The 14,269-nt window shown below is 47.6% G+C and overlaps 1 protein-coding gene across 1 annotated transcript; it reads right to left on the bottom strand.

Annotated features, from left to right (window-relative positions):
- Positions 1–3,671: 3,671 nt before the first annotated feature.
- Positions 3,672–10,093, bottom strand: SHISA2 (shisa family member 2). The gene is made up of 2 exons (XM_045869213.3): positions 8,754–10,093; positions 3,672–5,254 (listed from the first exon to the last, which is right to left on the bottom strand). The coding sequence occupies exons 1-2, from the start codon at positions 9,085–9,087 to the stop codon at positions 4,701–4,703; spliced, it is 888 nt and encodes a 295-aa protein (XP_045725169.1). The 5' UTR covers positions 9,088–10,093; the 3' UTR covers positions 3,672–4,700.
- Positions 10,094–14,269: the final 4,176 nt, after the last annotated feature.

The raw sequence follows: 14,269 nt of genomic DNA, 5'->3' as shown, positions 1-14,269 counted from the left end.
ACTGTCATGTTATCTCAAAGTCACGCTGTCATGGTGCTGTGGCGTCATAGTTAGTCAAAAATACTGAACTTCTTGGACAGGAGTCACTGTTTCTCTAGGAGTTTATCCTCCCATTTCTCACTGATAAAGGATTCTATCCGGAAGAACAGAGGGCAAGGAAAAGCAAATGCAAATCGTGCGCTAAACAATGTTTACCTAACGTTATCTTTCATTTTCAGGGCAAGAGTTAACAATTTCTAGCTCTTTGTCATCTCTCTCCACTCAACCCTTTAGGCACTTGAAGCCCAGTAACATTCATGTTTTCAATTAAGAGAAAAATTTCAGAAGGCAAAGAAATTTCCTATATAAGTATTTTGGAATGAATAGGCTGAATGCAAATAGCTGATCTCCGGCTCTTAAAAAAACAGAGAGAAAGGGCGAGGGGTAACAGGGTGGAAATGTCCTCAAGGCTCTAGCATCTAAGAAGGAAAAGAAAAGGAGGATTAAGGTTGAGTGATGAGGAATGGTGTTCTCATTTGTATGCATGATTTATTCTTCCTTGCAATATTTAGGCTGCTCCTTTTAAAAATGAAAGGGGCTCTGAAAGTTGAACACAAAGGGTGTGCCTTCCCCAGTGGCCAGGTCCAGACTCACTGCCGGGCTCCCGGGCCCTTCCTGGGCAGGCCCCGGGGAGCCCGCACACCAGGGTTGTTAAAGCCACTGTCCTCCTCCCTGCCTTGAGCTTTCGCCATTCAAGATCGAACAGCCTGCTTGGATGCTTTGATTTGTCTCCTGCTCAAGAAGCAAGGGAAAGAAGCGGGAAGGGGAAGGGATCACAGGTTTTAAAATCCTAGAAAGTTCCCTTAGCCCTTACCGCTGATCCATTATTTACTTAGCAGGAAATCAGCAGGTCAAGGAGGGCGGGCAGTTTCCTGGGCCACTCCTTGTCCATCCTAATGACTGACAGGGTTAGTCAGATTTCTCTGTCTGCTCATCATAATAACCCTTCTCCCCAAATTCCGCCAAGCTCCTCCAAGCACATAGGTCTGCAGTGGACAGTGTAGGAAAATACACATTACACATTTTAATGGGGCAGTTCTGACTGAGGGAGCCCAGGCTAAGTTAGTGAGAAGTCTGCCGAAATCCCTTAAACAGAAACAAACATATTCCTTTTAGGCATTTGAAAAGCTGAAGCAATGGAAAGCCAGCATGCAGCTCATTCATTTAAATGGCTTTTAAATGAGTCACTGAGGGTTTGCGTGGTAGTGAGACAGAATGTGAATTTGCAGGAAACAGAGCTTCTGATGCAGACAGAGAGTAGTGTGAGTGCTGTTACCAGACAGGAGCCAAACCTTTCCCTGTCCCAACTGTGAGCACCACTGAAACTTTTCTCCTCTGTGTCCAGTCCATTTGCGGACATCTGCCCTAACTTTCCTCGCCAACTTAGTTCTGATGGTCATGGTTTCTTCAGAAAATACTTCTGAAGGCAACTGAAATCCGAATATGTATCCAAACAAGGAGAAAAGATCAGCCATAAAATTCATGAAATAAAACTGTGCGGTCTTGAGAAAAACGAGCTCGAGGTAAATTTAATATAGGAAATATTAGTCAAGCATCTAGGAACATAATCAGAAGTGGAATGCTAGCCTGAAACCGGGAGTATTGCAGAGTAAATAGGCCAGACCCACGTGCGTTTGTCTTAATGGTCTTCTTGCCACTTTGGATGTTGGTATTATTGTGTAATTGTAACTTTTCCAGCCACAGCAGAAATGAAAGATGCTTTGTTTCCCCGGGGCACTTAAATGGACAGAAAGAGCTGGTTAATTTCTTCTTCCTTACAATCAGAGGGTCTTTCTGTCCCACACAGAGGGATACAGAAATCCCCAGAACCATGATGAACCAAAGGTTTAGATACAGAAGAAAATGTACAGCAGCAAACTATTTTCCTATCTGTAACTGCTTTTTTTTTTTTTTTCCTAGCAGACTTTAAAATATTCCTACTGGGTGCAAACTACACCTTACAGATTCTGATTTCGTGATAGTAAGGAAGGTATCCTTAAACCAGCTGTCTGACCTTTTACTTTGACAGCTCAACTTCTCGAGTTTTTACCAAAACTGAAAAGGTCTGAGGGTACTTCCAGTCATGTTATATATACTTTTGGAAAGACCAGGTAGCACTAAGTGAAGAACTCATTTATTAAAGTGCACTTTTGCTTTAATCGTGCTATTTAATACCACATGGAAAAGAAGGAAAAGTTAGTCGTAGAGAAGCAAGCACTCCCCATCCCTCCATGTTTAAGAAAAGGCTGTGAAAAATGTCACACAGGGACGCCTGCATCAGGTAAGGATGGACTAGATTAGGGATGGGTGAGCTAAGACCAATGGGCAAATCTGGCCCACTGCCTGGTTTTTATGGCCCAAGAGTTCAGAATAGTTTTTACATTTTGAAATTGAGAAAAAAAAATCAAGTACTTTGTGACATGTGAAAATCGTGTGAAATTCAAGCATCAGTGTCCACCAGTAAGGTGTTATTGGAATATGGCTGTACTCATTTGTTACCTGGGCCCCCCTGGCGGCTTGTGTGTGACAAGGGCAGGGTTGCATAGCTGGTGGAGACCATCTGGCCTGCAAGACCTTATTAACTCTCTGGCTCCTTCCCAGGGGGAAAAAAAACAAAAAAAAGTTTGCCAATCTCTAGGCTGAGTGATCTCTGAGGTCCTTTTCACCTCCACATTTCTAGGAATTTTACTTCTTTAGATAACCCAGGATCCTCCCTCAAAGAGACGGCATGGAACATGCATTAGCCACATAATACAATAATCCCAAAAGACTGTCTCTTTCGTGTTGTCAACACTTCCCATGGAATATGTAAAATAATACGCACTCCTAGAATATACATATAAGCTTCCCAGGTATTGATTACTTTTAAAGGTAGGCTTTTGGTTCTAGAAAGCAATATTTATCATTTTTCGCAATTTTATGACACTAACAGGCTTAATAGACCATCTGCAAAGTTATCAAGTAAAACAAAAATGAAAAAGATGCAACTCCCTTGGAATTCATACCATAAAATATTTATTAATAAGTAAAATTTCCCCTGCCTTTGCTATTTAAAAATTTGATTGAGCATCTTCGTTGATATCACTTGCCAACAACGCTTTTACATCATTCAGTCATGAGAGAGAGGGAGATGACAGGTAGATGTAGAGAGAGGCGAGGACACTAGGGTAGATAGATGATGAATGGATGGATGAATAAATAAACTATAGATATAAACGTGTGAAAGACTGCACCTTACAATGTTTAATTGCAAACCTCGGTGTTGTCAGCAGTTGCAAATTTGCTTGCACATACTTAGGCTTACTTCTTTTAAGTAAACAATACAGGCTCACTTGCATTTCATAATTCAGAACATTAGTAATGAATACAGTGCTTGTTGAGGACTAAAAGAGGAAAACAAAAACTAACTTTGTGGGGGAAGAAAGGCAATATCTCTTTGAAAAGCTTTTCTCTTGACTCAACAGTCCCCACTGCCTGAAAAATAAGCCATTTTGATAACAGGAGTATAAAAAGCCTTATGATTTGCGAAGTAAACTCTATTTGTGGTTTAAATTTCATCCCAAGTCTCAGATTATGGCTGAGAAGCTAGATGAAGTATCTTTGTAAAGCATTTTTTGAATTTTTATAGGAAAACAAGAAAATGTTTTATCAGATCTAGGTAGAAATGCTGATCTTCATTTATAACAGTAATTACCTGCACACGGTACTACATAGACATGGGGATCCGAAAGCCGAACAGAACGAATGCCAAGCCACACCACACGGTAAAATTCAAAGTAACCTGGAGAAGTAGCAGGTGACAGTTTATGATTTCAATATAAAAACATTCTAATTGCTTCTTCTCAGATGTCACTGTAAAGTCAGCAAATTAGATGATATGATCGAGAATGAGATGAATGGTTGTATTACTACACCACCTGCTACTTCCAAGCTTAAAATAATCCCAGAGTTCTGAAATACCATTAGTTAAGTAACTATACAATTTCTTTCAGTCTCTTTTTAATGTAGAAAATCACTTTGTAATAAGATCTCTACACAAGGTAAAAAAGCACGAAATAGACCAAAAAAACACAAAAATAGACAAAATATATATACTTTTTTACAATGAAATTAAGATGTGCCTGGGAAACAATGAGATCAAGGACTAATCTCAGGGAGTTCCAACTGGATTTCCTTTCATCATAGTTCTGTTTCTTTACGTCTTCCCCTGAACCTTGGATGCTTACAAAAATCTTCCAGGTCCAAGGGAGGGAATAGGTATTCTGATCTTGCACAGTAACAAACAAAAAAGAAACACTTTAATAAGGATATAATAAAAACCTTTAGTCTACCCGGTTACAAAATTCCCCCTGACAGCCATACCTCAAGAGCACTTAAGGCCTCAAGCATTTGTCACACAACCAGGGGCAACAAGACAGTCATCTCCAGATGATGCTTTCCTCCCAATCATAAATCAATCATGCACTGGGATGAAACGTACCCAGAAAGGCTAATTCGGGAAGAAACGTTTTCATATACTTGGGGGCCAAAGGAAGCCATCCAAAACAACGGGGCTGTCTGCACCAGCAAGGCGGGCAGACTTCCTCTTAGAGAATCCTTTCCAAGTCCAGAGCTTCCCTGGGCTCCTGGGTCTCGTAAAGGGACCCGGACAGCGCCCCAAGTTACACAGTCACAGCTGGGTACATCTTCTGCTCGCTGTTAGTGTGAGGGTAGGGGGCCTGGATCTGCCGGTAGCCCGTCTGCAGGCTGTCCAGGAAAGGGGGCACGGGAGTCATAGGCACGGAGTCGTGCTGCACCGTGTACCCCACATATGGGGGGTGCAGGTACTGTCCCTGATGGGGCACAATCTGGGTGGCCTGCTGGCAGTTCAGCACGGAGAAATTTGTGGGCATGTTGACATACACGTTGTTCATGGTCCCCTCGGGCAAGCAACAGTTGGTCTGGGACCTTGTGGGGGGCGCCCGGGCCCCTGAGTTGGCGCTGGAGCTGGAGCTGGCCGCTGTGCTGGACTGGCGGGAGGATGACCCTCGCGACGTGCTGGCACTGGGGATCATGGGGATGGTCTCCATCAAGCGGTTCCCTCCCGGGGCGCGGCTCTGCTGGGGCTCCTGCTTGGGCCGGAGACATCTGCAGCAACAAGCGGCCACGAGCGACCCCAAAATGATGAAGGCAACAAAGACGGACCCAACGATGAGGAATGGCACGTAGATGGGGACTAAAGGATGAAAACACATCATTAGGATTTACTCTCAGAATGCAGTGAAAAATCGGTGCTTGGCAGTGGAGATCCATAAATGAGCACTGCCCACGGCCAGACTGAAGGACCAATTTCGGGCCTCCCATTGCTGGACAGGTTTGTGCGCTTATTAGCAGCCCACAGCATGCACTGTCTTTTATCAGGCACTTAGGAAGGGTGCTCGGGCCCTATAGGCAGGGCAGATCAGCACCCCCAAAGCAAAACGGTTAACATTCACAGCTAGGCTTGCCAACTGCAATGCTGGCTGGGACAAATGTCCAATTTAGCAAAAATATGAATTTAATGTTTTGAGACTTCTAAGATTCCTATAATAACTCAACTGCCTGAACTTAAGACTGCCCTAATGGATAGTTGCAGGATCTGCATAGAAGTGAATTACATGATTTAAGAGTCTTTTTTTCCCCAAAAAATGATATTCTTTGCAACCTCTTTTGCCACTTTTGAACTGTTCTTTTTTCCACAGGCAAAGAAATCAAAAATTGAGGGGCACCTGGGTGGCTCAGTTGGTTAAGCGTCTGCCTTCGGCTCAGGTAATGATCTCAGGGTCCTGGGACTGAGCCCCGCATCGGGCTCTCTGCTCAGTTGGGAGTCTGCTTCTCCCTCTCCCTCTGCCCCTCCCGCCCCTGGCGTGTGCTCTCTCTCTCGCTCTTAAATAGATAAAATCTTTGAGAAAAAAAAAATTTAGATCTAGCCATGACCATTTTCAAATCTGTAATAGAAGACACAAAGGTCAAAAAAGGGTGAAAAAAAAATAAAAAAAACACCTCTACACTCACTTGCCTAGCTGAGGGCTGGACCTCGGGCCCACCCCACACACTGGATGGTGGAAAGGTGAAGTGACTTATGAAGAGGGAAGCTATACCAGGCCACAGGTCAGCATGAAGCAAGGTACCAAGAAGAACAAATGTTGGGAGCAACCAGACATTTGCTCCAGGAAGAAGAGCAGCCTCCAGTGTTCAAGAAGGCGCCCAGGTGGGCCCAGGGTGGCTGGGGTGTGGCAGTTGCACCTGGACTTAACAACACTGGGTTCTGTGTGCAGAACTACAGGGAAAGCCTGCAGACCATAAAGCAGTGGGCATCATCTTCAACAAGTGAGGTGTATTCTGAAAAATAACGTGAAAGATGAAAAGAACGACTTTCCTCTAGCTGGTAGTGAGTTCCATTTTTACATGATGTTACTTAAGCTTCTGGAAGCCATGGGGCTGGCACTCTAGGGCTTTCAGAAGCTAGACACACTGGCTGATGGGGGCAAAGAATGGGGAGAGAGGAGGCTGCAGAATGCCTCAGAGCCACTTCTGGGGACTTCCACCCCATGTTACCAAGAACCGGTTCTTTTATGTGCTCCTGCCTGTTGCCCTGACTATCTGATTGGAAAATACATAAGGACAGGAACTAGGGCTCCTCAGTCCTGGCCAAGCCCAGGGCCAACGCAGTGGCACAGGGCAGCACTTGGGGGAAAAGCCCAGTTCTCCCGCACCTCTGAGGTCAAATTTGTGAAAAACCCTTGGACTACCTGCTAGAGCAGTGGCCTTTCTAATTATGCTCCTGTCCATGGCTCTGATATTCCTGATGGCAGGGGTGTTAGACTACAGTGCCACGTGGAGACCTGGAAGAATCAGGCCTTGTGAAGTAAAACATACTTTATAGGCATTTCACCAAAGGCTGACATTTGAAGATTTCCTAAAGCTTCACTGCTGAAGAATAAATACTATATTTACATGGTGCCTGTTAGCGGGTAGGAACACTTGTTCCAGAGCCTGCAGTGAGCGCAGCGGGTCTTCAGATGATGGGACTGTTCTAATAATGGGGGAGCAATAACGTACTGGAACAGTGGATGCAGGTGATAAATACTTCATTCTCTAAATTAAGATACAAGCCCTAAATATGTTATTAGGATGTAAACAAGTGTAAAAAAAAAAAAAAGAATACTCCAAGCATTATAGCAGAAACTAGCTGAAAGCAATGTAAGTCCACAGAAGGAGTTTTTGGGAGAAAGAACTGTTCTCCTTCCAGGATTTTTAATTGGGAAGGTAAATAACCATACAGAAGTAAAGAATGTTGTGCTCCCGTAAACTCTCCGCACTGCCTGATTAGGCACGTGGTCCTTCTTGACTGCAGAAGAGAAGTGAGAGGGAACAGAATTTTTAGGAAAAAAGATTTAAAGGTAGAGTGAAGAAGGCCCCCACGTACATCACACGGCCTCATGAGGAGTCGGCGGCCTGCTGATTTGTCCAAAGTCAACCCAACTTTTTAGAGATCACTAATGAGCCCAACTTAGCAGATACATCAAGGAAGCAGTTCCATCTTTGGCTCATTTCTCAAGGCTTTAGTCCACCACCACACACCCCTGCAGCCACGAGCTCGAGCTTTAAGATGGCACCTCTTCTGGAATTATTACCCTCACTTGTCCATTCTTCAAGATTCCAGGCAGCGAAACAACAGGAGTAGCTTACTCATAAAATGCCTGCCGGCACAGGGAACAGCACTGAAGAGAGCTGCCTCTTACCAGGCCCGGGAGACAGTTCTGTAAACACTCAGTACCAAAGCTCAGGTAGCTTAAGCCCTGGCTCAGGGTGCTGGTAAACAGCCCTCTCCTTAACACAACCAGCTGCAGAAGGAGGAGACATCCATTCTGTGACATGTTTGCCATTTGACCTCTACTCCTAGCCGGTTTATACATCCTCCCTCCCATACACACATTGGTGCAGACCCTCAAGGGAGGCGGTCTGTGAGGTTTCTGAAGAATGGAGGAAGTGGAACCTATCAAATTCGTTCCTGGATTTGGTTATGTTCCCAGCTCTGGCTTTGGCAACTTAGAAAAAAAAAAAAAAAAAAAAAAGCCACAAAGAGCAAGCTTGGCATCGCTAATGTCACACCTCCTAACTCTGACGTGGTCAGGAGAACTGTCCAGAAACCAGAGAGGCCGTGCAGCCAAATGTTGCAGACGATGAGAATGCCCCGGGGTCTGGAAGAGTGCATCACCCACCGGAAGGCCCCGAGGAGCTGCCCGCCTTCTGCGGAGCCTTTATGGACCGAAGGGCCCCCCGCCAACCCTCTTGCTGGGGTCGCGCCTCATGGCTTCCTGGGGTACCATCAAGACACTCACCCTTACTAGAAGTTAGACCCGCGGAGACAGGAGGTATGGGAGGGGAAACAGAGGTTCCCTGGCCAGGAGGAATGCTGTGCTGTCTGCACCCCACACTGCCTTACGTATGTGGTTTTCTTCGGAAAATCCAAATCCACCCACGCTTTAGGTGACAGATGGGGGAACTGAGGCTCGGGGCAGTGAAGTGGCGCTCCACTTAGCACAAGTTAACAGCTGGGCCAGGATGCAGACACCACCTCCTGGTCCAAGCCCTTTTCTGAAATTCCAGTGCCCCTGATTCCTCTCCCGTCTCCAGGCTCCCCGGCAAAGCCAACCCTCCTGCCCCGTCGCGCCCGGACCCGCCTGCCCTACCTGCCGAGCCGTCGGGGCCGTCTTTGTCCGCCCGGCCAGGCTCGCCGGCGCCCTGCTGGCGGTCGTTGTCGCAGCCGCCCTGGTCCAGGCGCGCCTCGGCGCTGGAGCAGCAGTAGCGCAGCGCGCAGCTGCCGCAGCAGATGGTGGCGTCGCCGCCGTCGAAGCGCTCGGGGCACTGGAAGCCGATGCGCCAGACGCCCTGCGCGTCCAGCCAGCCGTGGCAGTACTCGCCGCTGGCCCGCGCCCCCGCCGCCAGCAGCGCGGCCAGCAGCAGCTGCAGGAGCGAAGCGGCGTTCCGAGGGGAGGCGGCGGGCGAGCGGCGTCCGCCCCACATGGCACCACCCTGGGCGCGGGCGGCGCGGCTCCAGGGGGCGCAGAACGGTCTCCGGGAAGCCGGGGTCCCGGCGACCCGGCTCCCGGTGGTGCGGGGGCCGGAACTCGGACGCCCGAGTGTCCCTTCCGCGGCGCTCTCCGAGCCGGCCTCTGCCCTGTGCCGCGACGTCCAGGAGCTGACGACGCCGGGCTGCCGGGGCAGGGGTCCTAAGCCATCCCTCCCTCGGCCGGGCGGCCCGGTCCCTGGTGGGGCTGCCTGGAGAGCGGGCACTCGCTGATGGAACTCTCGGGGCGCAGTCAGAGGGGCGCCGGAGCTGCCGGCCCGCAGCCCCTGGAGGCTTCACCCGCGACAGGAGCCTCCCCGCGCATCCCCGAGGGGACGCTCACTCCCGCTGCCGACCTGAAGCCAGGTCGCTGCCGCGGAGTCCCGCGCACGAGTCGGGGGGGGGGGTCTCCCCTCCTTTATTCCCCTCTCGGGCGGCGAGAAGGGGCCACGAAGGCGGGCAGCGCGCGCAGGGCTCCGGGCAGCAAGGGCAGCGGCCGGCTGTGCTCAGCCTCCCCAGCTCCGAACTCGGTCCGCATGGCTCCGGCCGCGCCGCCCGGGCAGCGCTGCCCTCCGCGGGGCTGACAGCCAATCCTCCCAGCGCACGCCGGCGTCCGGGACGCGAGCGACGGTCCGGCGCGCCCCCGCCGCAGCTCCGGGAGCCTGCCTGGCTGGCGGCGGCCGCGGCTGCTGCTGGGCGCGGGTCCAGGCGGGCTGCTCGCCCCGGGCTCCCCTGCTCCGCCTCTCCGGCTGCAGCTCGCTCCCACGGGCGCCGGGCAGCCTCCGTCCGGCTCTCCCTCTCGCCTTGGCCGCCCTTTCCCCCGGGAGGGGCGCACCGGTGGGAGCCTCCCACGTAAGTTTCAGTCCTCGGGGCTGCGGAAGAAGCCGAGCGCGGCAGCCGCCCGCACACTCACGGTGCCCGGCACCAAGCCAGCTCCGACTGGGCTGGCCCGGGCGCTGCGCGGCGCTCTTATTAGGGGCCGGCGGCTCCTAGAATGCGCATGCGCGCTGCGCGGGCTTTCCCTCCTCCCCGGGACGCCCGGGGACGCCCGGAGACGCCCGGAGCCCTTCACTTTCCGACGCCCGTGGGGCAGCGAGCTGCCGGCCGGAATAGGCGCGGGAGAAAACAGAGCTCAAACGATCTGGGCCTTGCTAACGCAAGAACGGCGGTAATGGTAATAAAAGCAAACTGAGCTGGCTTATGGAAGATCCTCGGCCTTCGATGTGATTCTCAAAACTTCCCCAAGGAAGGATTGTAATTACTTCCCATTTTCCAGACAGTGAAATTGCCACTCAGATTAACTGCCTTTTTCAGCTTCCACCAGCTCGTGCCCTGGCCACGGCTGGTCACAGACCACAAATGAGGATGTTTGTGGAAGGGTTCGCGCGCCCGGGGCTGCGTCTGGTGGGCTCCGGGCTTCTGCCAGGTGGAATGAATGGAGAGACTTCAGGAAAAACCTTATAAATTTGGCCACTGTCTAAATGATCTGTGTCGAATTTTTTCTTTCCATATTTGGCCGTGGCGATTTACTGGGTTTAAGCAGAAAGGTGCCTCCGTTCAACATTTGGCCTTACGGGTGCAGACAGCTGCAGTGAGGAAGAAAACAAGGTTCAGACAGACCCGAAATGCGGCTTTGATGAAGGAGAAATTAATAGCTTCTCCCTTGCGGAAGCTAAAACAACAGGTGCTGATGCTATTAAAGCATCGGTGATTATTTTTAAAAGAACTAGTGACCCTTCCGACACGGTCTGGAAGTCAGCGGACCCGATACCTCGGCCCAGCCCTACCAGGAAAGAAGCACTGCATTTTGTTGGCCTCAGTTTCTTCTTCCTCTTTAAAGTGGAGTCTGGGATGTGGTGACCACTAAGGTCCCTTCCAAGTCCTTGACTGTAGAACTGTAGAACACAAGGCAGTTGCGTTCCCAGCAAAGACACTGCTGTTCAAACAACCACTGGGCACTTGTGTATGCCTGTTAAATGCATAGACTCAGACGTGGTTGATAGTCTTCTGCTCAGCCCAACAAAATCAAATCAAAAGAAAAAATCTATCTTCTTCTCCACCCCCAATGAACACCTCATTCTTCAGTAAGCCTCTCTCCAAGGATTGCACTTAATTTCATTGCTTTTGGAGGGTTATTTTCAGCTTTGTAAAATTATGTATTTTAAATGCACCAGCCACCAACTTTTCTTAACCCAATATGTTAACAAAATTTCAATGTCAAATTATTCATTCAACAAACACATGTTGAAGTCTTACAGTAAGTATACTGTACTCTGTGTTGGGTACTGGGGATTCATCGAGAATCCAAACATCATGGACATTCCCTTCAAACAGAGCTCAAGGTCTCTGGGGTAAAACAAATTGGACAGAGAGACAAAGAGCTGAATAAACAAAGATGATCTAAGTCTGATAAAAGCTGTGACTGGTGGTGTACTGGGTCAATTTAAGGACATAACCTGGGGGTGAGGAGGGTGGGGAGGTCAGAAATATCATCAGAGGAATGGCATCAAATTAGACCAGAAGAAAGTGAGGGAAGACCCATTTATTTCAGGTTGGGTCATTTTCTTTTCTTTCTTTTTTTTAAGATTTTATTTAAGACAGAGAGAGACACAGCAAGAGAGGGAACACAAGCAGGGGGAGTGGGAGAGGGAGAGGGAGAAGCAGGCTTCCCGCAGAGCTGGGAGCCCGATGTGGGGCTCGATCCCAGGACCCTGGGACCATGACCTGAGCCCAAGGCAGATGCTTAACGACTGAGCCACCCAGGTGTCCCTCAGGTTGAGTCATTTTCTTCAAAAATCCTATTAGCTAAGTTTACTGAGGGCTTATTCTGTATCATGCCCTGTGCTGAGGTTTACATGCACAGCCTCATGGAATCCTCTCAACAATCCTATGAAGAAGACATAGTCACTATTCCATTTTACTAGTGAGGATAACTTGCCCAATTCATGTAGATAGAAATTGTCAATTTGCCTGGACTGCACCAAGTTCTGGCCCACTCCAGCACACTGCCAGTCCCCACAATCTCCACTGCAGAAGCCCAGGATTAACTGTGAACTCTATGCCAATCACCAGATGCTTAGGTATCATTATTTTTCTATGGCACCATAAATTGATTAGGGTGGTGTCTAGAGGGCTAATACAAAAGGGAAAAAAACGAATGCAAAACAATTGTACATTCCTCCAAACAGTACCTGTACCATACTCTTTCCATCATCCATTTATCCTCTTCTCCAAAACACCGGCAATTTGCCAGCGTTTCTTTAAGAGAAAGCAGAGCTGAGCGTTTTCACATTAGAATTGACTGGGTGGACCCAGTAGTGCCACAGTTTCAACACGATCCGTTCTTCCCAAACAGTTCACAATTTAGTCACTGTTAGTAAACTTAGAAGTGTAGAGTTCATCACAAATTCATTGTCTTTTTTATTGCTGTGTTCCTTTATTCCTTGAAAATTAAGGAGAGGCCTGGGGCACCTGAGTGGCTCAGTCGGTTGAGCTTCTGACCCCTGGTTTCGGCTCAGGTCCTGACTTCTGGGTCCTGATCTCCTTGTCATGAGATCGAGCCCCGTGTTGGGCTCTGCGCTCAGCCAGGAGTCTGCTTGAGATTCTTTCTCCCCTTCCCTCTCCCTTCCACCTTGCTCCTCCCCGTCCCCATTCGTGCTCTCTCGTGTTCTCTCTCTAATAAATAAATAAGTGAAATCTTTTTAAAAAATTTAAGGAAGTTTCATAGTTACTTTATGTGGTGGTTGATTGTCATCAAGGTTCAGATCCTTTAAATCACTCTGTTCTTTTCTGGCTTGTTTTTACTTTTAACTTGTGTCTCTAGTATGTTGTATTAAATTTTATAAAGTAAGTTGCCAAATACTTATTGAGCTTCTCTATGGGAGGTGCTACTGAGAGAGATTAAATTGGTCTTGTTCCTCCCATAAGAAATAAAAAGAAATTCCCTCACTCTCTTTAACAGACAGCCTAAACTAATTTTACTAGTCTCTTCTGAGAAACTGTAACTAGAAATCATAACATATAGGTAGTAGTAATAATAATTTATTATAATCAAAACTAAATGTCAGGCAGTCTGCCAAAACATATTTAAACACATATGAAAGAATGCCCTCTTCCCTTTCAAAAATCTTAATTCTATATACATTCACCACAGAAGTACACTTCAGGTAATTTTGTCTTTCAGTCTGTGCCTGTGTGTATGAATAAAATGCAATTGATTTAAATGCAAATTGCTGACATATCTTCAAAAGTACAAGTAGAAAGTCCTATAACTAAAGAAACGATTACTTATACCTTTGCTAACTGGAGTTGACACAAATCATATGGAGGTAATCATATTTCATTTGGCTGGCAGTTCTAAACGATGCAAGATCTACAGTGTTGTTCTGCAAGCTTCAGCAAGAGCAGAAGGTTCTTACCATCTGTACACCAGTCAGCAGTCTGTTTAGGAAGAATGGCTTTCTCTGGGTTCATTCATTTTTTTCCTTCCTCTTTTATAAATAAGAGTAGTACTGAAAATTCACATTTGGTTTACCAGAAGTTCTTTTAAGTTAAAGTGTTTGTGTTAACAAATGAGACCTCAAACCCAAACAAAGATGCTAATTTACATTTCTTTTAATTTTGCCTCGTGGTTACCTAACCTCATCTGAAAATAAAAATGGTCATAAAATTTTGAAAAAAAAATCTTTCTTGTTGCTTTTAAATTTCTCATCTTTCATCCTCCTGGTTTTCTTCCTTGTAACTAATATACTGACTTTCAGCCAAGTAATTTCCGTATTTTAAATTCTTTTTTTCTCGGGGCACCTGGGTGGCTCAGTCGGTTAAGTGACAGACTCTTGATTTTGGCTCAGGTCATGATCTCAAGGTTGTGAGATTGAGACTTGCCGCCAGCCCTGCATCGTATGGGGCTCTACACTCAGCAGGGAGTCTGCTTCTCTCCTTCTCCTTCTCTCTCTGCCCGCCCCACCCGGGCTCATGCTCTCCCTCTCTCTCACATAAATAAATAAATCTTTTAAAAATATTTTTTTTCTCATCTACCATTGAGTTTAAACATTTGACATACTTCTCTCCCTCCCCCATCCTCACCCCTCATTTCAGAGTTTTAGTGAACCATTTTTTATGTTGATTTTGATGTTTACT

The sequence above is a fragment of the Mirounga angustirostris genome, unplaced genomic scaffold (assembly GCF_029215605.1).
Source record: "Mirounga angustirostris isolate CCGP_5_RB_7025 unplaced genomic scaffold, mMirAng1.0.hap1 SCAF_3, whole genome shotgun sequence".
In the NCBI taxonomy this organism is placed as follows: Eukaryota; Metazoa; Chordata; class Mammalia; order Carnivora; family Phocidae; genus Mirounga; species Mirounga angustirostris.
This window is presented reverse-complemented; position numbering and strand designations above follow the sequence as displayed.

Coding starts and splice junctions, on each gene's coding strand:
- SHISA2 (XM_045869213.3), bottom strand. CDS start 9,087: ATGTGGGGCGGACGCCGCTCGCCCGCCGCCTCCCCTCGGAACGCCGCT. Junction 5,255..8,753: donor CGGCCCCGACGGCTCGGCAG/GTAGGGCAGGCG, acceptor TTCATCCTTTAG/TCCCCATCTACGTGCCATTC.